General features: G+C 44.1%; 1 protein-coding gene across 8 annotated transcripts in view; it reads left to right on the forward strand.

Moving 5' to 3' along the window:
- srcin1a (SRC kinase signaling inhibitor 1a) overlaps window positions 1–23,959 on the forward strand; it is a 616,941-nt gene that overhangs the window by 476,356 nt on the left and 116,626 nt on the right. For all 8 annotated transcript variants that reach the window (XM_073071787.1, XM_073071788.1, XM_073071783.1 and 5 more), the window contains 3 exons: window positions 17,200–17,395; window positions 19,821–20,019; window positions 22,571–22,664. In XM_073071787.1, coding sequence (XP_072927888.1) covers window positions 17,200–17,395; window positions 19,821–20,019; window positions 22,571–22,664 — 489 coding nt within the window. The remainder of the gene's footprint in view (window positions 1–17,199; window positions 17,396–19,820; window positions 20,020–22,570; window positions 22,665–23,959) is intronic.

Raw genomic sequence — 23,959 nt, forward strand, 5'->3', positions numbered from 1 at the left:
AGTGTGATGTTTGCTTTTCACACTGTTCATACATCTTCAAAAGGCAATGCCTCAAGAAGGTAGCATCTATCATTAAGGACCTTCACCAATGGTCCACACCAGTAGATTCCATGCCTGAAGAATTGATATTGGTTTATTATTGTCACATGTATCAACGCACAGTGAAAAGCTTGTCTTGCATTATCTTTTAAACATCAAATCATTACACAGTGCATTGAGTTACTACAAGGTATAACAACAACAGAATTTTAGAATAAAGTGCAACAGCTACAGTGAAAGTGTAGTGCAATAAAGGTGCAAGGTCATTGTACTGGAGGCAGTCAATCTTACAACAGTGAGGAGGAAGCTGTCCTTGGGTTTGGTGGTCTGTCTTTCAGGTTTCTGCCCAATGGAGAAGAGAAAATGTCCAGAGTGGGTGGGGGTCTTTGGTCTTGTAATTTCATGTTGACGGTTAGTTACACCAGAGACAGAATAACCCATTTGTGTTTGCTTTTTAATTGGTCACAGAGAAGATGGACATGTCAGCCAGTTAATGGGTTAATGGAGAGAGCAGGTGGGGCGGTTGTGATCCTTCGAGATCCATGCATCACCAGTCTTCTCACTGACCTGTTACGCTGGGAGAATCCAAGCCACTAATTGAAATCCCCATCTAATGTGCATGGCAAAGGTTTCATGGAACTAATGAAAACAAATTTAAGACAGACGAAGTTTAGAGTTTGCAGTTTTAATGCAGGAGAATTAGTTTGATCAATGAAGTAGCATTTAATTGGATAAATAGAAGGGATATTGGATTTCAGCATTTGATGTTCCTTTAGCTGGTGAAATCTATTAATTGTACTCAGATTGAATTGAAATTACACAAGACATTCAAGTCAGATTTCTTGCAAAATGTTGGCTGATACTCTAAGCAAAAATCAAGTTATTCTTTCAGGCAAACCTGCTATGAAAAAAAATTAAATTCTTTATTAATACTAACTCCATAATTCATCATTCCCACTGTGCCTTTCTATATGATGCAAATTAAACTTTTTGATTACTTTTGGGTTACAAATTGAGACCATTCAGGTTTCCACATTTCTGGCTGAATAATTGCTCACCTGTTATCTCCTTTGAGTCTGTTAAATTTTTTTTAATCTTAGAATTATTTTGTCTGTGTGGCTTTGAATGTTGCAATCAATAAGGTCTGTCTTGGGAAAGAAAGTTAACTCCATCACCTGGAGTGGTTGTTATAGGGAAAGGTTGAATAGGTTAAGACTTTATTCCCTGGAGCGTAGGAGAATGAGGGGAGATTTGATAGAAGTATACAGAATTATGAAGGGTATAGATAAGTGTAAGCAGGCTTTTTTCCACTGAGGTTGGGTGAGACTAGAACTGGAGATCATAGGTTAAAGGTAAAAGGTGAACTGTTTAATGGGAACATTAGGATCTTTTTTGCTCAGCATATGGAACGATCTGCCTTCGGAATTGGTGGATATGGGTTTGATTGCAACATTTTAGCGAAATTTGGATAAGTACATAGATGGGAGGCGTATGGAGGGGTATTACAGTTGAACAAAGGGAACTATGGAGCTATGAGGGAGGAGCTGGCCAAAGTTCAATGGAACAGTACCCTAGCAGGGAAGACAGTGGAACAACAATGCCAGGTATTTCTGGGAATAATGCAGAAGGTGCAGGATCGGTTCATTCCAAAGAGGAAGAAAGATCCTAAGGGGAGTAAGGGGCGGCCATGGCTGACGAGGGAAGTAAAGGGCAGTATAAAAATAAAAGAGAAGAAGTATAACATAGCAAAGATGAGCGGGAAACCGGAGGACTGGGAATCTTTTAAAGAGCAACAGAAGATAACAAAAAAGGCAACACGCCAAGAAAAAATGAGGTACGAAGGTAAACTAGCCAAGAATATAAAGGAGGATAGTAAAAGCTTCTTCAGGTATGTGAATAGCAAAAAAATAGTTAAGACCAAAATTGGGCCATTGAAGGCAGAAACGGGTGAATTTACTATGGGGAACAAGGAAATGGCAGATGAGTTGAACAGGTACTTTGGATCTGTCTTCACTAGGGAAGACACAAGCAATCTCCCAGATGTAATAGTGGCCAAAGGAACTAGGGTAAAGGATGAACTGAAGGAAATTTATATTAGGCAAGAAACGGTGTTGGATAGACTGTTGAGTCTGAAGGCTGATAAGTCCCCGGCATCCCAGGGTACTTAAAGAGGTGGCTCTAGAAATCGTGGACACATTGGTAATCATTTTCCAATGTTCTATAGATTCAGGAACAGTTCCTGCTGATTGGAGGGTGGCTAATGTTGTCCCACTTTTCAAGAAAGGAGGGAGAGAGAAAACAGGGAATTATAGACCGGTTAGCCTGACGTCAGTGGTGGGAAAGATGCTGGAGTCAATTATAAAAGAGGAAATTACGACACATTTGGATAGCAGTAGAAGGATCAGTCCGAGTCAGCATGGATTTATGAAGGGAAAATCATGCTTGACTAATCTTCTGGAGTTTTTTGAGGATGTAACTATGAAAATGGACAAGGGAGAGCCAGTGGATGTAGTGTACCTGGACTTCCAGAAAGCTTTTGATAAAGTCCCACATTAGGAGATTAGTGGGCAAAATTAGGGCACATGGTATTGGGGGCAGAGTACTGACATGGATTGAAAATTGGCTGGCTGACAGGAAACAAAGAGTAGTGATTAACGGGTCCCTTTCGGAATGACAGGCCAGTGGGGTACCGCAAGGTTCGGTGCTGGGACCGCAGCTGTTTACAATATACATTAATGATTTAGATGAAGGGATTAAAAGTAACATTAGCAAATTTGCTGATGACACAAAGCTGGGTGGCAGTGTGAAATGTCAGGAGGATGTTATGAGAATGCAGGGTGACTTGGACAGGTTGGATGAGTGGGCAAATGTATGGCAGATGCAGTTTAATGTGGATAAATGTGAGGTTATCCACTTTGGTGGCAAGAACAGGAAGGCAGATTACTATCTAAATGGAGTCAAGTTAGGAAAAGGGGAAGTACAACGAGATCTAGGTGTTCTTGTACTTCAGTCAATGAAAGCAAGCATGCAGGTACAGCAGGCAGTGAAGAAAGCTAATGGCATGCTGGCTTTTATAACAAGAGGAATTGAGTATAGGAGTAAAGAGGTCCTTCTGCAGCTGTACAGGGCCCTGGTGAGACCCCACCTGGAGTATTGTGTGCAGTTTTGGTCTCCAAATTTGAGGAAGGACATTCTTGCTATTGAGGGAGTGCAGCGTAGGTTCACCAGGTTAATTCCTGGAATGGCGGGACTGTCATATGTTGAAAGATTGGAGCGACTGGGCTTGTATACACTGGAATTTAGAAGGATGAGAGGGGATCTGATTGAAACATATAAGATTATTAAGGGATTGGACACACTGGAGGCAGGAAGCATGTTCCCGCTGATGGGTGAGTCCAGAACTAGAGGCCACAGTTTAAGAATAAGGGGTAGGCCATTTAGAACAGAGATGCGGAAAAACTTTTTCACCCAGAGAGTGGTGGATATGTGGAATGCTCTGCCCCAGAAGGCAGTGGAGGCCAAGTCTCTGGATGCATTCAAGAGAGAGTTAGATAGAGCTCTTATAGATAGTGGGGTCAAGGGATATGGGGAGAGGGCAGGAACGGGGTACTGATTGTGTATGATCAGCCATGATCACAGTGAATGGCGGTGCTGGCTAGAAGGGCCGAATGGCCTACTCCTGCACCTACTGTCTACTGTCTATTGGATGGCTATGGTCTTGGTGTGGGTTGGTGGGACTAGGCAGAGTAACCGGTGGAATCATATCAGGCATGATATTACTGATTTGTTGTGTCGTGGCAATTCAGAGCAATACACAAAATGACTAAATTACAATAAGGAATGTATTTCTAAAAAATAAATATGTAGTGTAAAATAGCAAGGTTGGTTCATTGTCCGTTCAGAAATCTGTTGGCACGGACTAGATGGGCTGAAGAGCCTGTTTCTGTGCTGCAGCACTCTGTGACTATGGAGGGGTGGGGGAGTGTCAGGGTGAGACTTGGCAGCCTCAAAGTTCATGGTTTAAGATGGCGCTGATGATGCCCGGCACTACTTATCGGTGACAACTACTAAATAACTTATTAATAACATCTGATTAATAACAATCAACGTTAACAGTGGAGAAGCGTGCGGAGGCGAGAAATAGTCAAGGAAAGTGGAGGTGGAGACGGGGTCAGAGCAGGGTCATGGCATCCCCGAGGGCGAGGAAGGTCCTCATGTCTGATCAATTTCAGCACTAGGACAAATTGAAAAGGACTGGTACGGGCTGAATTCCAGGCCTCAGAGCGTTCTGAACAAGCAGATGTTTGGACGATTTAAACACCAAGCCAGATTGAAAAGGTCAGGATGTCAGGACCAGAAGCAAGGTGAGGGCCGGTTCTGCTCAGTGTTCCACGACGTTTACTTGGCTCTGTGCTGAACTGAGGCTGTCGCCTGCTCCAGCTGCAGTGATGCCTGGCTTTGTGTCTTTTGTAAAATGTTCTTTCTTCAGTTGCATTGATGCATTGTTTTTACCTTATAAATGCAAATTGTTGTAACTTTAGGCCTGCTTTCTTTAAAAATTTTTTCCTATTTAATCTTGGGTCCCTCAAAAGCCTTAAAACTAGGTCAGTGTGAGAGCTGTAATCTATATCCGGGTGTTGCTGTTAACTGCCTGCCAAGCAGCTGCTGGACACTGCATCCCTTTGCTGAGGGTTTAACTGTTCTCATTCCCAAGGCACTGACACACAGACCCATTTAAAGCAGAGATTGATTGTTTCTTGAATAGTCAGGGCATCGAAGTTTACGGGGAGAAGGGAGAATGGGGTTGAGAGGGATAATAAATCAGCCATGATGGAATGGCAGAGCAGACTCGATTGAACGAATGGCCTAATTCTGCTCCTATATCTTATGGTCTCATGGTCTCACTAATTGCAGATCTGTGGAGGAAGCTTTAAAGCACAAAATTCAAATTGCATATTTTGGAGGTAATTTCATTGATTTGACATCAGAAGTGGAGATGCCTAGTACACCCTAGGTAGTGTTGAAATGGTGCCAGAAGTTTAAAAAAGCGCAGGAAAATGTTCTGTCTTTGATCCAGTTTAACTGTATCTACACCTGCGAATTTTATTTTTGACTTGTTTTTTTATTTGGTTTCATAAATAAATGACAATCTTCATAAAGCAATGCCTCATCCAACATTAATGACCATCACCCAGGACATGCCCTCTTCTCATTACTACCATCGGGGAGGGGTAATGGAGGTACATCCATCATTACTGAGCTCCATCACCCAGGACATGCCCTCTTCTCATTGCTACCATCGGGGAGGAGGTACAGGAGCCTGAACAATCCACACCCTCAACGATTCAGGAACAGCTCCTTCCCCTCTGCCATCAGGGAGGAGGTACAGGAGCCTGATGACACACCCTCAACGATTCAGGAACAGCTCCTTCCCCTCCGCCATCAGGGAGGAGGTACAGGAGCCTGAAGACACACCCTCAACGATTCAGGAACAGCTCCTTCCCCTCTGCCATCAGGGAGGAGGTACAGGAGCCTGAAGACACACACTCAACGATTCAGGAACAGCTTCTTCCCCTCTGCCATCAGGGAGGAGGTACAGGAGCCTGAAGATACACACTCAGCGATTCAGGAACAGCTTCTTCCCCTCCGCCATCAGGGTGGAGGTACAGGAGCCTGAAGACACACACTCAACGATTCAGGAACAGCTTCTTCCCCTCTGCCATCAGGGATGAGGTACAGGAGCCTGAAGACACACACTCAACGATTCAGGAACAGCTTCTTCCCCTCTGCCATCAGGGAGGAGGTACAGGAGCCTGAAGACACACACTCAACGATTCAGGAACAGCTTCTTCCCCTCTGCCATCAGGGAGGAGGTACAGGAGCCTGAAGACACACACTCATCGATTCAGGAACAGCTCCTTCCCCTCTGCCATCAGGGAGGAGGTACAGGAGCCTGAAGACACACACTCAACGATTCAGGAACAGCTTCTTCCCCTCTGCCATCAGGGAGGAGGTACAGGAGCCTGAAGACACACACTCAACGATTCAGGAACAGCTTCTTCCCCTCTGCCATCAGGGAGGAGGTACAGGAGCCTGAAGACACACACTCAACGATTCAGGAACAGCTTCTTCCCCTCTGCCATCAGGGAGGAGGTACAGGAGCCTGAAGACACACACTCGACGATTCAGGAACAGCTTCTTCCCCTCTGCCATCAGGGAGGAGGTACAGGAGCCTGAAGACACACACTCGACGATTCAGGAACAGCTTCTTCCCCTCTGCCATCAGGGAGGAGGTACAGGAGCCTGAAGACACACACTCAGCGATTCAGGAACAGCTTCTTCCCCTCTGCCATCAGGGAGTAGGTACAGGAGCCTGAAGACACACACTCAACGATTCAGGAACAGCTTCTTCCCCTCTGCCATCAGGGAGGAGGTACAGGAGCCTGAAAACACACACTCAACGATTCAGGAACAGCTTCTTCCCCTCTGCCATCAGGGAGGAGGTACAGGAGCCTGAAGACACACACTCAACGATTCAGGAACAGCTTCTTCCCCTCTGCCATCAGGGAGGAGGTACAGGAGCCTGAAGACACACACTCAACGATTCAGTGACAGCTTCTTCCCCTCTGCCATCAGGGAGGAGGTACAGGAGCCTGAAGACACACACTCAACGATTCAGGGACAGCTTCTTCCCCTCTGCCATCAGGGAGGAGGTACAGGAGCCTGAAGACACACACTCAACGATTCAGGAACAGCTTCTTCCCCTCTGCCATCAGGGAGGAGGTACAGGAGCCTGAAGACACACACTCAACGATTCAGGGACAGCTTCTTCCCCTCTGTCATCAGGGAGGGGGTACAGGAGCCTGAAGACACACACTCGACGATTCAGGAACAGCTTCTTCCCCTCTGCCATCAGGTAGGAGGTACAGGAGCCTGAAGACACACACTCAGCGATTCAGGAACAGCTTCTTCCCCTCTGCCATCGGGGAGGAGGTACAGGAGCCTGAAGACACACACTCAATATTTTAGGAATGGCTTCTTCCTCTCTGCCATCAGATTTCTGACTGGACCATGAAAACTTCTTGCTCTCTTTTCGCACTACTTATTGTTTCATGTATATTTCTTATTGTAATTTATAGTAATTTTTTCTGCATTGCACTGTACTGCTGCAAAACAACAAATTTCATGATATATGACAGTGATAATAAACAGATTCTGATTCATCTCCCTGCATTTTCCCCACTAATTTCATCTCCTTCACAGTATGTTGCATCTTTTCCCAGCTATTCTTCCCTTCTTGCCATTTCAGAGTCAGATTCAGGTTTATTATCAATGACATTAGGCGTGAAATGTGTTGTTTTGTGGAAGCAGTAGAGTGCAGTTATAACAAGTTACTGTAAGAATATATAAAAGTAAATAGTGAAAGCTATACATAAAGAAAGCCTGACATAGTGAGGTAGTGTTCATGGGTTCATGGACTGTTCAGAAATCTGATGGCAGAAGGGAAGAAGTTGTTCCTGAGATGCTGAGTGTGGGTCCTAATAGTCCTGTACCACCTCCCTGATAGTAGTAATGAGAAGAGGACATGTCCAGTATGCTGAGGGCCCTAAGACCATAGACATTGGAGTAGAATTAAGCCATAGGGCCCATCGAGTTTGCTCTGACATTTGATCAGGGCTGATCCATTTCTCTTTCAACCCCATTCTCCTGCCTTCTCCCCGTGACCTCTCACGTCCCAATTTCTCAAGAATCTATCAACCTCCGCCTTAAGTACGCTCAATGACCTGGCCTCTACAACCGCATGTGGCAACACATTCCACAGATTCACCACCCTCTGCTAAAGAAATTCCTCCTCATCGCCGTTCTAAATGAAGTCCCTCTATTCTGAGGTTGTGCCCTGTGGTCCTAGACTCCCCCACTATAGGAAGCATCTTCTCCACACCCATTCTATCTAGACACTTCAACATGCGATAAGGTTCAGTGAGATCCCCCCATCATTCTTCTGAATTCCAGTGAGTGCAGGCCCAGAGCCACCAAACGCTCCTCATATGATAACTGAGTGATTCTCTCTGACTATGGTATCCACTTATGTAGACTTCATGTTCCCTCCAGCTGTCTGTTCAGCTGCTGCAGTCTTAATGTCATTGAGATTCCCACAGATTTGTTACAGTTTCAAACAAAGCTTTATTTTATGTGGTCTTCAGAGGATCGGTTGAGTGATTATTCATTAAGTGCTCAAACACAAAAGTGTTATTGAAAGAGCTGGGATTGTCTCAGTAAACAAAGGTTTTTGTCACAGATACAACAGAATATCGGGGTCCCTGCCTTCCCAATGAGGCAGAACACACATTGCATCCATTAAATGAAAGTTATTACAAGTCTACAAAAGCCTGGCTTACCTGCAAAGAGTTTTAGAGAGCCCAGGTTCAGGAACAGTTATTACCATCGGGCTCCTGGACCAGCGTGGATAACTTCACTCACCTCAACTCTGAACTGATTCCACAACCTATGGACTCACTTTCAAAGGCTCTAAAATTCATGTTCTCAGTATTACTTATTTATTTGTCTAATTATTTATTTACCTGTTTGCACAATTTGTCTTCTTTTGCACGTTGGTTGTTTATTGGTCTCTGTGCGTAGTTTTTCATTGATTCTGTTGTACTTCTTTGTTCTACTGGGAATGCCTGCAAGAAAATGAATCATGGTAGTATATGGTGGCACATACGTATTTTAATAATAAACTGACTTTAAACTTTGAACAATCCAAACTGAAGCTCATGCTCTCTTCTCGCTGCTGATATCGAGAAGGAGGTACACCACCAGTTTCAGGAACAGTTATTACCCCTCAACCATCAGGAAGGAGGTACAGGAGCCTCAGGACTCACACCACCAGGTTCAGGAACAGTTATTACCCCTCAACCACCAGGCTTCTGAACCAATGTGGATAACTTCACTCACCTCAACACTGAACTGATTCCACAATCTGCAGTCTCACTTTAAAGGACTCTACAAGTCAAGTCACTTTTATTGTCATTTCGACCATAACTACTGGTACAGTACACAGTAAAAATAAGACAACATTTTTCAGGACCATGGTGTTACATGACACTGTACAAAAACTAGACTGAATTACGTAAAAAACAACTCATTCCCTCAGTATTTGTTATTTTTTTATTTGCACAATTTGTCTTCTTTTGTACATGGTTTGTCAGGCTTTCTTTATGTATAGTTTTCATAAATACTGTTGCATCTATTTATTTTCCTGATGGCTGCAGCAAGGAATGAGCATGTCCTGGGTGGTTGGGGGACCCTGATGATGGATGCTGCTTTCCTGCAACACTCCATGTAGATGTACTCAGTGATGGGGAGGGCTTTACCTGTGATGGACCGGACCATATCTACTACTTTTTGTAGGATTTTCATTCAAGGGCATTGGTGTTTCCATACCAGACTGTAATACAGGCAGTCAATATATATTCTCCACTAAACATCTATAGAAGCTTGTCTTAAGTTTTAGATGTCATGCTGAATCTCCGCAAACTCCTAAGGTAGTGGAGATTTCTCCTTGGTGACCTGAGTAAAGTTTACCCCTTAAAAACTGTCACGAAACAAAATCACATTACTTGATTGCTGTGTCTAGGAACTTCAAGATCAAAGCATATTTATTATCAAAAAATGTATAAATTATACAACTTGAGATTTGTCTGCACAGAGGCAGCCACAAAGCAAGAATCCCAACAAACCCAATTAAAACGAAAGAAAGACCAAAAACATAGAAAAAGAAAAAAGTCACATATCATGCAAACAATAGAAGCAAGCCAGCGGTATTCCAAACCAGACTGAGATCCCAGATCTGCTCCTGGAGCAGGACCAAGCCCTGGTTCCAGTTTATCACACACAAAAACACACTGCAGCTGGATGAGTTCACAGTCTCAGCGCTGGGGATGGGCATTCGTGGGAGAGCCAGCAAAATCACCTCCGTTCCCAACACTTGGGCTTCCAGACTATTTGTGCCAACATTTAAATTGTCTGAGTGCTGCGTTGTGTCTCACTCTAAGACCTGGACCCCAGCACCACGATATGCTTGGGCCGCCCAGCCCGAAGCTGTTCTCGGTGCTTGGAGCGATCGAAATTTACTCCCAAGTCAGGCGGACGGGCATCGAAACTCTTCCGTGTTGACTCCTGTCCAAAATGCTCAGTCCATCTCCAGTAGCAAAATGAACTCCATCTGCGAACCCGGCTCAAACACATTACACCTCACCATGCACGACTCATCTCCCGAAGCAGCTTCACCTCCGCCTGCCTCCTCACTGTCTATAGTGATAGTTCACCACCATTTGCTTCAGAAAGGATGTTATAAGTAATGTTTTTAGTTGAATCTCTTGCCTTTTAATCTTCCGGTAAGCTGGTGCACATCTTCGGTAGCACCATCTTAAATCAGAACTTGATGTGAAAGATGAAAGAAAGATTAAAGATTAGCTTTATTTGTCACATTTACATTGAAACATTGGAACATACGGTGAAATATTTCGTCACAGTCCAAGGATGTGCTGAGGGCAGCCTACAAATGTTGCCCTTTTTTTGGCACCAACACAGCGTACCCACAACTTACTAACCCTTGTGTCTTTGGAATGTGGCAGGAAACCTACGCTTCTGGCACCAACATAGTGAGCCCACAACTTGATAGCCCTAACTCATACATCTTTGGAATGTGGGAGGAAACTGGAGCACCCTAAGGAAATCCACACGGCCTCGGGAAGAATGTAAAACTCCTCACAGACAGCGACTGAACTGAACCCCAATCTCTGGCACTGTCAAACTCCTGTCCACACTTTTCCTCTGAGATGGATGTAAAGTATCCCATAACACTGATTTGTCCCTGGTAATCTGGGTAAAATTTACCCCTTAACCTGCGTCATTAAACAAAACTACAAACCCCATTTCCAGAAAAGTTGGGATATTTTCCAAAATGCAATAAAAACAAAAATCTGTGATATGTTAATTCACGTGAACCTTTATTTAACTGACAAAAGTACAAAGAAAAGATTTTCAATAGTTTTACTGACCAACTTAATTGTATTTTGTAAATATACACAAATTTAGAATTTGATGGCTGCAACACACTCAACAAAAGTTGGGACAGAGTTAAAATAAGATTGAAAAGTGCACAGAATATTCAAGTAACACCGGTTTGGAAGACTCCACATTAAGCAGGCTAATTGGTAGCAGGTGAGGTATCATGACTGGGTATAAAAGTAGCGTTTATCAAAGGCTTAGTCTTTGCAAGCAAGGATGGGTCGTGGCTCACCCCTTTGTGCCAAAATTCATGAGAGAATTGTTAGTCAGTTCAAAAGGAACATTTCCCAATGCAAGATTGCAGAGAATTTAGGTCTTTCAACATCTACAGTACATAATATTGTGAAAAGATTCAGAGTATTCAGAGACATCTCAGTGCGTAAAGGGCAAGGTCGGAAACCACTGTTGAATGCGTGTGATCTTCGAGCCCTCAGGCGGCACTGCCTAAGAAACCGTCATGCTACTGTGACAATTATAGCCACCTGGACTCGGGAGTACTTTGGAAAACCACTGTCACTTAACACAGTCCGTCGCTGCATCCAGAAATGCAACTTGAAACTGTATTACGCAAGGAGGAAGCCATACATCAACTCTATGCAGAAATGCCGGCAAGTTCTCTGGGCCCGAGCTCATCTCAGATGGACCAAAAGACCAAAAGACTGTGGAACCGTGTGCTGTGGTCAGATGAGTCCACATTTCAGCTAGTTTTCTCCATGCCAAAGATGAAAACGACCATCCTGATTGTTATCAGCGAAAGGTGCAAAAGCCAGCATCTGTGATGGTATGGGGGTGCATCAGTGCCCACGGCATGGGTGAGTTGCATGTATGTGAAGGTACCATTGACTCTGAGGCGTATATTAGGATTTTAGAGAGACATATGTTGCCATCAAGGCGACATCTCTTCTCGGGACGTCCATGCTTATTTCAGCAGGACAATGCCAGACCACATTCTGCACGGGCTACAACAGCGTGACTTTGTAGACACAGAGTGCGTGTGCTTGACTGGCCTGCTGCCAGTCCAGATCTATCTCCTATTGAAAATGTATGGCGCATCATGAAGAGGAGAATCAGACAACGGAGACCACAGACTGCTGAGCAGCTGAAGTCTTATATCAAGCAAGAATGGACAAAATTTCCAATTGCAAATCTACTACAATTAGTATCCTCAGTTCCAAAACGATTAAAAAGTGTTATTAAAAGGAAAGGTGATGTAACACAATGGTAAACATGCCTCTGTCCCAGCTTTTGTTGAGTGTGTTGCAGCCATCAAATTCTAAATTTGTGTATATTTACAAAATACAATTAAGTTGGTCAGTAAGACTATTGAAAATCTTTTCTTTGTACTTTTGTCAGTTAAATAAAGGTTCACGTGAATTAACATATCACAGATTTTTGTTTTTATTGCATTTTGGAAAATATCCCAACTTTTCTGGAAATGGGGTTTGTACATTCCCTGATTGCTGTATCAAGGAATTTGATATGAACTAATTTGCTACCATGTTGCCTTCATTTTTTTTATTTCGCTAAGGACTTCATTGGTTGTGGTGTTTGGGATGCAAGGCTATCTATTAGCTGCTTTGTAGAAATAGAGATCTTAATTGAAGGAATGAAAGAAGCCACATTTCTCCCTTTTGGTTCTGCAGGGGTTAAGCATAAGTAGGATAATTGAGCAAGATCTGTTTTGACAGGGAAGCCAGGAATAGTTTATCATGAGTGTACAGTAAATATTGCAGGCCCTGGTGACTCAACAGAAGTGCTGACTTTTCAGCACAGAGAACACTGGCACATGTCTCGTATACACTCGGTGGCCACTTTGTGAAACCCGGTCTGGTCTTCTGCTGCTGTAGCCCATCTACTTCAAGGATCAACATATGGTTATTTGAGTTACTGTTGCCTTCCTGTCAGTTTGAACTGGAATGGTCATTTTCCTCTGACCTCTCTCAGTAACAGGGCAGTTCACCCACAGAACTGCCGCTCATTGGATGTTTTTTGTTTCTTGCTCTTTTCTCTAGAGACTGTTGTGTGTGAAAATCCCAGGAGATCAGCAGTTTCTGAGATACTCAGACCACCCCGTCTGGCACCAACTATCATTCCATGGTCAAAGTCACTTAGATCACATTTTTTGAACTGAACCTCTTGACCATGTCTGCATGCCTTTATGCATTGAGTTGTTGCCACGTGATTAGCTGATTAAATATTTGCATTAACGAGCAGGGTTACACGTGTGTCTAATAACATGGCCACTAAGTGTGTGTCACCCCTATTTTCTGTCCTCTGGTATACACTTCACACTAGTGTGGATCGGCCCGCTGTTAGATGGGGCTCAGATCCAACCTGGCATCTTTGAGACCATAAGACATGGGAGCAGAATTAGGCCATTCAGCCCATCAAGCCTGCTTTGCCTTTGAATTAGTACTGGAATGCCACTTCTGAGGTAATCAGGTTTACTGACATATGTTGTGAAATTTGTTGTTTTTAAGTTGTATTTATTTATTGAGATACAGCACAGAACAGGCCTTTCCAGCTCTTTGAGGAATCTAGTTATGCTAAAGCTGTGCTCACCCAGTTTTGAAAAATGTTTGGGTTGGTGGATTAATTGGCTACACTGTATAGCCATAGTGTGTAGTTGTGTAGTTGAGACCTACCAAATATTGAGAGGCCCGGATAGAGTGGACATGGAGAGGAAATTTCCGATCGTGGGGTAGTCTAGAACCAGAGGGCAAAGCCTCAGAATAGAAGGACACCTCTTTAGAAGAGATGAGGAGGAATTTCTTTAGCCAGGTGAATCTGTAGAATTCATTGCAACACACGACTGTGGAAGCCAAGTCATTGGGTCTATTTAAAGCAGAGGTTGATAAGTTCCTAGTTGGTCACGGTGTTAAAGATTACTGGGGAGAAGGCAGGAGAATGAGGTTGAGAGGGAAAATCAATCAGCCATGATTGAATGGTGGAGCAGTTTCAATGGACCGAATGACTAATCGTGCTTCTGTGTTTTATGGTCTTGTGGAATCTGGGGGAATGTGGAGAGAACTAACAATGTGTTTGCTGTAAAGGGAGGTTTTCATGGCCAGCATAACTTGGTGGGCTGATTGGACTCTTTCTATGCTGAATGACTCCCAAGAGCTTGGTGATGAAGCAGAACTTGAGGTAAAGAGGAGAGGGTGATATGGCAGGAGAGGAGAATCAAGGTGAGGTGAGATGATTAAAGAGACAGGGAATAGGCAAATGAGCTGGGGATCTGACGGATGCTTGGAGACAAGGAATTCAAGTCGGTGAGCACTGGGAGGCAGGTGAAATCAATCCACAGTGACAGGCAGGTTAGTTATGCGTGTACATCCATGCTTTCAGCAGTAATGCGATTATAGACAGGGTGAGCTACCTCTGTGTTCAGTGGAGTCTGAGTTATGTAAAATCCACACAGGCAGCAGGAAGATCTTTCAGCCAGAAACCACAAGTGTGACTTAAAATATTAAAAAATAATTTTCATTCATTAGCTTCTTTATCTATGATTGGTAACCTGCTCGGGCATTCTGGAACTGTGCCTAGACAGCTCAGACCAAGAGGAGGAATTTCTTTAGCCAGATGGTGGAGAATCTGTGGAATTCATTGCCACAAACGGCTGTGGAGACCAGGTCATTGAGTATACTTAAAGCAGAGGTTGATAGGTTCCTGATTAGTCAGGGTGTGTCAGGTTACGGGTGATGGCAGGAGGATGTGGTTGAGATGGATAATAAATCAGTCGTGATGGAATGGTGGAGCAGACTAATTCTGCTCCTGTGTCTTCTGGTCTTACGGTTATATTCCATCTCTTTGCACTCCAGCACTCACAATCATCTACATTTATGCAGTAGGGAGCATCCTAACATGCTGCATCACTGCATGATACGGAAACTGTACTGCAGCAGACAGGAGGGCTCTACAACGGGTAGTCAAAACTGCCCAACACCTCACTGGTACCAGCAGACCTGCCGGAAAGGTGCCAGTAAAAGGCCAGCAATGTCATGAAGGATCTCACCCACCCTGCTCATGGACTGTTTGTCCCACATCCGTGCCAGGACCACCAGACTCAAAAGCAATTACTTTCCCCCAAGCTGATCAACACCTCCACCCATTAACCCACCACTACGTGCACATCACCTTATGTACATACCTATGTATGTAACAGTTACTTGTTCATGCTGCTTTGCTATTTATATTTCTTATACATCCCTTGGGTGTTAACGCAAATGGCACATTTCACTGTATGCTTCAATGGTCGTGGCAAAGGAATCTGAATGCCTTATATCTTACCCATTCTCTCTGGAACCGACCTCAATCCAAACGCACAGGCGGAAATTTGACTCGTGGCAACTGCTTCATTTGGACGAGGTTTTCGGTGAAGTATAGCAAGACTGAAAGGTGGTTGGGATCAAACCCTCCCCCCCCCCCCCCCCACAAGGGCTAGTGACCCACCCTGCAAACCACCACTTCCAAAAGCTCCCTTCTGGAAAGTGTTATAGGGCTATTAGAACAAAAGCTTCAAATTTCCGAGCAAATTTATTTTCAAAGTACATATATGTCACTATATACAACCCTGAGATTCATTTTCTTGTGGGCATACCCAGTAAATCTATAGAGTAATAACCATAACAGAATCAATGAAAGACCGCACCAACTAGAGCATTCAACCAGAGTGCAAAACACGACAAGTTGTGCAAATACAAGAATGAATAAATAGATAGTAAATAATAAATAAACAAACAAACAATAAATATTGAGAACATGAGACGAAGAGTCCTTGAAAGTGAGTCCATTGGTTGTGGGACCATTTCAATGATGGGGCAAGTGAAGTTATCACTTTTGGTTCAGGAGCCTGATGGTTGAGGGGTAATAACTGTTCCTGAACCTGGTGGTGTGGGTTGTGAGGCTACTGTACCCTCTTCCTGATGGTTGAGGGGTAATAACTGTTCTTGAACTTAGTGGTGTGGGTTCTGAGGCTCCTGTACCTCCTTCCTGATGGTTGAGGGGTAATAACTGTTCCTGAACCTGGTGGTGTGGGTTGTGAGGCTACTGTACCCTCTTCCTGATGGTTGAGGGGTAATAACTGTTCTTGAACTTAGTGGTGTGGGTTCTGAGGCTCCTGTACCTCCTTCCTGATGGTTGAGGGGTAATAACTGTTCCTGAACTTAGTGGTGTGGGTCGTGAGGCTCCTGTACCTCCTTCCTGATGGCAGCAGCAAGAAGGGAGCATAGTCTGGTTTCCTACCCCCAGAATGCTTAATCTGATCAACCATTCTAGTTAGCCTCCCCAACCTCCTCTATCTATTACCTCGACACTGTACTGTACTGTAAATACCTCAAGCAACATTTTATAATGTTATTTATATTGCAAATACTCACTGGTATTTATGTATTTATGCATATTTTATTCCATATTCATATTTTAACCACTAACTTTATTTTTATATACTTTATGCATTATAATTGTCGAATGTTGCATGTCACGCCCTGACCAACACAACACAGCAAATTCCAAATACATTTTATTTTTGATTTTGATTCTTTATTTTGAAGATATAGCGTGGAGTAGGACCTTCTGGCCCTTTGAGCTGCGCTGCCCAGCAACCCCTGACAACCCTTGAGTTAACCCTAACAGGACAGTTTACAACGGCAATGACTGTGGAAGGAAGCTGGAGCACCTGGAGAAAATCCATGCATTTCAATATACAGATTCCTTGCAGAGGACACTGGGATTGAATGCCAAACTCCAATACCCCGAACTGTAATAGCATTGTGCTAACCGTTATGCTCCCATGGCACCCCATTTCTACATGTAAATGTATATGACAAATAAAGTTGACTTTATAACACACACAAAATGCTGCAGGAACTCAGCAGGTCAGGCAGCATCTGGGAAGGGAATAAAGAGTCAACGTTTCGAGCCGAGGCCCTTCATCAAAGTTCATCCAGAAATTTGTATGTGTGTCTGTTACTCTGGATTTCCAGCATCTGCAGAAGCTCTTGTATTTAAAGTTGATCCTTGATCCTTGAAGTGACGTCCACTAGGTCTAACTTACCTCTCTCTCCTTATCTTTTTTGCATACAGACTCGGAGTCCCAGACATTCCCAGAGCCAGCAGTCAGGACTGGCGGACCAGGCAGCCAAGCTTCCATTCGCTTCAGCAGAGTCTTTGGAAACCATGTCGGAGGCAGAGGTTCCCATCGGATTCACTCGGTCTAATCGCTTCCGACAGAGCCTGCCTCTGTCCAGGTCCACAAGTCAGGCCAAGCTCCGGTCACCAGGTAGGACATGTAGGATGGATGCCATTAGGCTGGAGAGAATGCTATAAAACTCTGGTTCGACTACCCTAGCATTGTTGTGCTCAGCTCTGGTCGACTCATTATAGGAAGGATGTGGAGACGTTAGAGAGGGTGCAGAGGAGATTTACCAGGACGATGCCTGGATTAGAGAGCATGTCTCATGAGGAGAGTTTGAGTGAACTAGGGCTTTTCTCTTTGGAGCAAAGGAGGATGAGAGTTGACTTAATCGTGGTGTATAAGATGGCAAAAGACATTGATTGAGTGGATAGCCAGAGATATTTTCCCAGAGTGGAAATGGCTAATATGAGGGGGGCAATATTTTAAGGTGACTGGGGCAAAGTATAGTAAGGGTGTCAGAGGTAGGCTTTTACACAGTGGAGGTGTGTTAAATATGCGAGAACATGTCTTATGAGGAAACATTGTGTGAGCTGGGACTTTTCTCTTTGGAGCGAAGGAAGTTGAAAGGTGACTTGATGGAAGTGTACAAAATGATAAGAGGCATAGATCAAGGGGACAACCAGTGCCTTTTTGCAGGGTAACAATGGCTAATACCAGGGGACATCTTTGTTAAGCTTTGTGGAGGAAAGCGTAGGGGTGGGGATGTCATTTTAACACAGAGAGTGGTGGGTACCTGAAATGAACACTGGGGGTGATGGTTGCCATCCATTCTCTGGAAGGGTAATGCAGGGAGGAATCCAGTACAGATTTATAAGAATTATACGAGGTTTTAGAGGTTAAGTTAGCTTGCAGAAGCATGCCTTGTTTTGTTTGGTGCAGCAAACTGGGAGGTAAACAGATCATCATCATTATGTGCCGAGCCATATGATGTGGGCATTCACAGTCCATGACCATGATTGCTCTTGATTGCAAATTTTTCTACAGAAGAGGTTTTCCATTGCCTTTTTCTGGGGCAGTGTCTTTACACGATGAGTGCCCCCCCCCCCCCCCAGCCATTATCAATACTCTTCAGAGATTGTCTGCCTGGTGTCAGTGGTCGCATAACCAGGACTTGTGATCTGCACCGGCTGCTCCTACGACCATCCACCACCTGCTCCCATGGCTTCACGTGACCCTGATTGTGTGTGGAGGGGGGGGCTAAGCTGGTGCTACACTTTGCCTGTGGGTGACCTGCAGGCTAGCGGAGGGAAGGATCGCCTTTGGTACAAGTGTATCTCCATCCCGCCACCCAAACAGATCAAGGTGGTTAAAACATTAAACTTTGATTCAACATTTATAATCAAAGCATGTATATGCTACCATATACAACCTTGAGATTCATTTTCTAGCGGGGATTTACAGGAAAATAGAAAAATACAATAGAATTTATGAAACACTATACATAAACAAAGACTGATAAACATCCAATGTGCAGAAGAAGACAAATTGTGCAAATAGAAAATAAATAATATTGTGAACTTAGAGACCTTGAACATGAGTCTGTAGATTATGGAATCAGTTCAGAGTTGAGGCGAGTGTCTGCTGGTTCAGAAGCCTGATGGTTGAAGGGGAACCTGGTGGTGTGAGACCTGTACCTGGTAGTAATGAGAAGAGAGCGTGGCGTAGATTTTGGGGATCCTTGATGATGGATGGTGCTACTTGTAAATGTGCTGAATGGTGGGGAGGGCTTTTCCTGAGATGGACTGGGCTGTTTCCACTGTAGACCTTTCCATTGCTGGGCATTGGCATTTCCGTATCAGGACATGATGTAACCAGTCAAGATACTCTTTACTGAGCAACTATAGAAGTTTGTCACAGTTTTAGATGACATGCCGAATGTATGCAAGCGTCTAAGAAAGTAGAGGCACCGTTGTGATTTCACTTACGTATTGGTCCCAGGATACATCTTCTGATATGGTAACACCGAGGATTTTAAAGTCACTGACCCTGTCCAGCTCCGATCCCTTAATGAGGATAGGGGAATATGCAGGAAATGCTGGAGGATCTCAGCAGGTCAGGCAGACTTTTGGGAAGGATTAAGCAGCTGACATTTTGAGCCAAGACCCTTCAACAGGGCTGGAAAGGAAGGGGGAAGAAGCCAGAATAAGAAGATGGAGGAAGAGGAAGGAGCACAAGATGGCAGGTGATAGGTGAAACCAGATGAGAGGGAAGGTAGGTGAGTGGAGGAGGGAGCTGAAATGAGAAGCTGGGAGGTGATAGTTAGAAGAAGTAAAGGGCTGAAGAAGAAAAATTTGATTGGAGAAGAGAGTGGACTCCAAGAGAAAGGGAAGGAGGAGGGAGGCGATGGCCAACTGAGAAAAGAAGGGATGAGAGGAGTGCCAGAATGGGGAATGGTAAAAAGAGGGGGCAGGAAACTATCAGAAGTTGACGAAACTGATGTTCATGCCATTTATGAGGATAGGAGCTTGTGGAACATCTCTGACTGTGTGACTTTGTGTGGTTTCGACAGGAGTGCTGTTCCTCCAGTTTGGTGAAGAAACACGGAGGGTCCACATCACTCACGAAATCAGCAGCATGGACACCCTGCACGCTCTGATCGTCCACATGTTCCCACAGAAGCTCACCATGGGCATGCTGAAGTCCCCTAATACTGCCATCCTTATCAAGGACGAGACCAGAAACATCTTCTATGAGCTGGAGGATGTGAGGTATGAGCAGCAATGGGTACAACAATCTTTGATCAAGTGATCAGCACAAAATCACTTGGGCACCACGGTAGCGTAGCAGTTAGCACGACGCTATTACAGCTCGGGTGTGCCAGAGTTCAGAGTTCAACTCCAGCACCGTTCTGTAAGGAGTCTCTGTGTGTCCTCCCCGTGGAATGGGTGAGGTTTTCCCTGGTGCTCCGGTTCTCTCATAATCTAAAGACATACTGGGTAGGTGAATTAGTCATTGATTAGGTTATGGTTAATCAGTGTTGTGGGGTTGCTGGGACAGCGTAGCTAGCAAGGCCTACTCCACGTTGAAATAAATAAATAAATTGATTTTAGAAATAGGATGATTGTGTGTGTGTATAGATAGATATTTACATCATACATGTAGATTATGTATATAACATGATTATACATAAAAAGATTGTATGTATGATTATATAAATATTTCACACACACACCACTCTCTGTAAAGAACTAAGAAATTACTTCTGACATCCCCCTTATACTTTCTTCCAATCACCTTATGGTTATGCAATGCCTTGGCTTCCACAGCTGTCTGTGGCAATGAATTCCACAGATTCATCACCCTCTGGCTAAAGGAATTCCTCCTCAAGACGTACAAAAAAGCTGGATGAACTCAGCAGCCAAAGACTGCTTCTTTCAACGGATGCTGCCCGACCTGCTGAGTTCATCCAGCTTTTCTGTACGTCTTGATTTGACCACAGCATCTGCAGTGTACTTTGTGTTTGGAATTCCTCCTCATCTCTGTCCTAAAGGGGCATCCTATTCTGAAGCTATTTATCCAGTCCTAAACTCTCCCACTATCAGAAACATCTTCTTTATCCTGGCCTTTAATTTTTGATAGTTTTCAATGAGATCTACCCTCATTCTTCTAAACTCCAGTGGGTACAGGCTCAGAGCCATCAAATGCTCCTCATACGTTAACCATTTCATTCCCAGGATCATTCTCACTAACCTCCTCTGGGCCCTCTCCAATGCCAGCACATCCTTCCGTAGATATGGGCACCTCTTCAACTATGTACTCATCCAGAGACATGCCATCTTCTCACACTATTCTGGCTTCTGCCCGCTTTCTTTGCAGTCCTTGTGAAGGGCCTTGGACAAAAATGTCGACTGTTTATTCCCCTCCACAGATGCTGAATTCCTCCAGCATTTTGTGTGTGTAACTCGGGATTTTCAGAGTCTATCATCACTATTCTGTCTCGATGTTGCACTAATACTTTCCCAAGCCTTTCATTAAACTTGCATTGCAGTTAGCGCAACGTTTTACAGTGCTAGCTGTAATCGGGCTTCATCAGGGTTCAGTTCCCGCCACTGTCTGTAAGGAGTTTCAGTGTTCTCCACGTGACCATTTTGGGTTTTCTCCGGGTGCTCCAGTTCCCTCCCACACCTCAAAGATGTATGGGTTAGGGCAAGTGAGTTGTAGGCTCGCTACGTTGGCGCCAAGAGCATGGCGACTTTTGTAGGACCCCCCCCCCCCAGCATATCCTCACTGATTTTATTTGAAGCAAACAATGCATTGCACTGCATGTTTCAATGTGGATGCAAAAAATAAAACTAATCTTTATCTTTAAACTATCCTGTTACACGTTTATCTAACACAAGTGGGTCATAAATGTGACCACTATGAAGGGAAGTCAACAACATCTATTCTGATGTGATATTGAAAATATCACCAAGTCAAAATCAAAGTAGGTTTATTACTGAAATACGTACATGTCACCGTATACAACCCTGAGATTAATTTTATTGCATGTATTCACAGTAGAAAAAAGAAATGCAATAGAATCAATGAAAAGCTTCACACAAACACACAAAGACTAAAAACAACTAATGTGCAAAAGAAGACAAACTGAGCAAATACAAAAATAATAAATATATAATGAGAATGTGAGTTAGACTATAAGATATAGGAACAGAATTAGGCTATTTGTCCCATTGAGTCTACTCCACCATTTCATCCATTTCCTTCTCAGCCTCGGTCTCCTGCCTTCCCCCCGTATCCCTTCAAGCCCTGACCAGTCACAATTCTATCAAACTCTGCCTTAAATATACCCAGTGACTAGGCCTCCACAGCTGCCTGTCACAATGGATTCCACACATTCACCACTCTCTGGCTAAAGAAATTCCTCCTCACCTCCATTCTAGATGGACGTCCCTCTATTCTGAGGCTGTTTCCTCGGGTCCTAGACTTTGAAAGTGAGTTCATCAGTTTAGTGTTGAGGTGAGTGAAGTTATCCACATTGGTTCAGGAGCCAGATGGTTGTGGGATAATAACTGTTCCTGAACCTGGTGAATATTGAACCCCCTCAGTGCTTTCTGGCGCCCCCACTCGTAACCGAGCCTTGCAGGTACCCAGAAACCTGAGGTTAACTGTTCTGCCAGAAAACAGAAGTGTGAAAAGCCAGTAAATGAAGACACAGAAGACTGCACAAGAATATAACATTTGTTTCTGACCTTTTGTTACCAGGACCTCCATCTGCACGGTATTTAATCCCAGCATTTCCTTTGTTCTCTCTTCCAGGGATATCCAAGATCGAAGTATAATAAAGATATTCAGGAAAGATCCCATTTATGCACCATATCCGGCTTCCCATATTGCAAATGGAGATCTAAGGGTAAGACAGATTCTTGCAGCTAGTTGCTAGGCAACCACTTCTGTAAGGAACATTGAGATCAGGTGAAGGCCGGTTGCTTCATCAAACCTTACCTACCGACCATATTACCTTCACCACCATCTCACACCATGAGGTTGTACTTTTAAATCTCAAGACTCTTGCTTCTATGTCCCAGCCTGTGTCCGATAGAAACCAGTACAGGCCTGAACACGCAAATGTTACATAATTATGTCAAAGGTCACATCAATAGTGATTGAAAGGATCTGATGATTTAAAGTTAGTCACAAGTGAGAGGCAGAGGAGCTTAAACATTAAAGGCAGCCCAATCACCACTGAGGCATCTGAGAAGAAAGGTAGGGATTTGCCTATTGAAGTGCTTACATTTACTCAAAGGTGTTCAGCGCAGTATGTGCCTTCATGAAGGGTTGCAGCTTTTTTTAAGTTGATCTTACTGTAAGTAAGTGTGACTGAACAATGAAGCCCCATGTTCTGTTTTCCATTACTCTCCTCCCTTTTGTCCCTAAACCACTGCTGCATTGAAGATTGCTTCCATTCCACTGTTGCTGAATGTTGGTGACACTGTTGCATTGTGGGATAGAAAGCCAGAGGAAAGGAATCAGAATCAGGTTTAATATCACTGTCATATGTTGTGAAATTTTTTGTTATGCAGTAGTAGTACATAATAATAAAAAATATAAATTACAGTGAGTATATATTTAAAAAGTTAAAGTAAATCAGTAGTACAAAAAGTGAAAAAAAATTAGTGAGGTGGTGTTTATGGGTTCAATGTCCATTCAGACTTCTGATGGCAGAGGGGGAGAAGCTGTTTCTGAATCGTTGAGTGTGTGTCTTCAGGCTCCTGTACCTCCTCCCTGATGGCAGAGGGGAAGAAGCTGTTCCTGAATCGTTGAGTGTGTGTCTTCAGGCTCCTGTACCTCCTCCCTGATGGCAGAGGGGGAGAAGCTGTTCCTGAATCGTTGAGTGTGTGCCTTCAGGCTCCTGTACCTCCTCCCTGACGGCAGAGGGGAAGAAGTTGTTCCTGAATCGCTGAGTGTGTGTCTTCAGGCTCCTGTACCTCCTCCCTGACGGCAGAGGGGAAGAAGCTGTTCCTGAATCGCTGAGTGTGTGCCTTCAGGCTCCTGTACCTCCTCCTGATGGTAACAGTGCGAAGAGGGCATGTCCTGGGTGATGGGGGTCCTTAATGATGGATGCCCCCTTTTTGGGCATTCGCTCCTTGAAGATGTCCTGGATGCTGGGGAGGCTAGTGCCCATGACTGAATTCACAACTCTCTGCA

The sequence above is a fragment of the Hemitrygon akajei genome, chromosome 18 (assembly GCF_048418815.1).
Source record: "Hemitrygon akajei chromosome 18, sHemAka1.3, whole genome shotgun sequence".
In the NCBI taxonomy this organism is placed as follows: Eukaryota; Metazoa; Chordata; class Chondrichthyes; order Myliobatiformes; family Dasyatidae; genus Hemitrygon; species Hemitrygon akajei.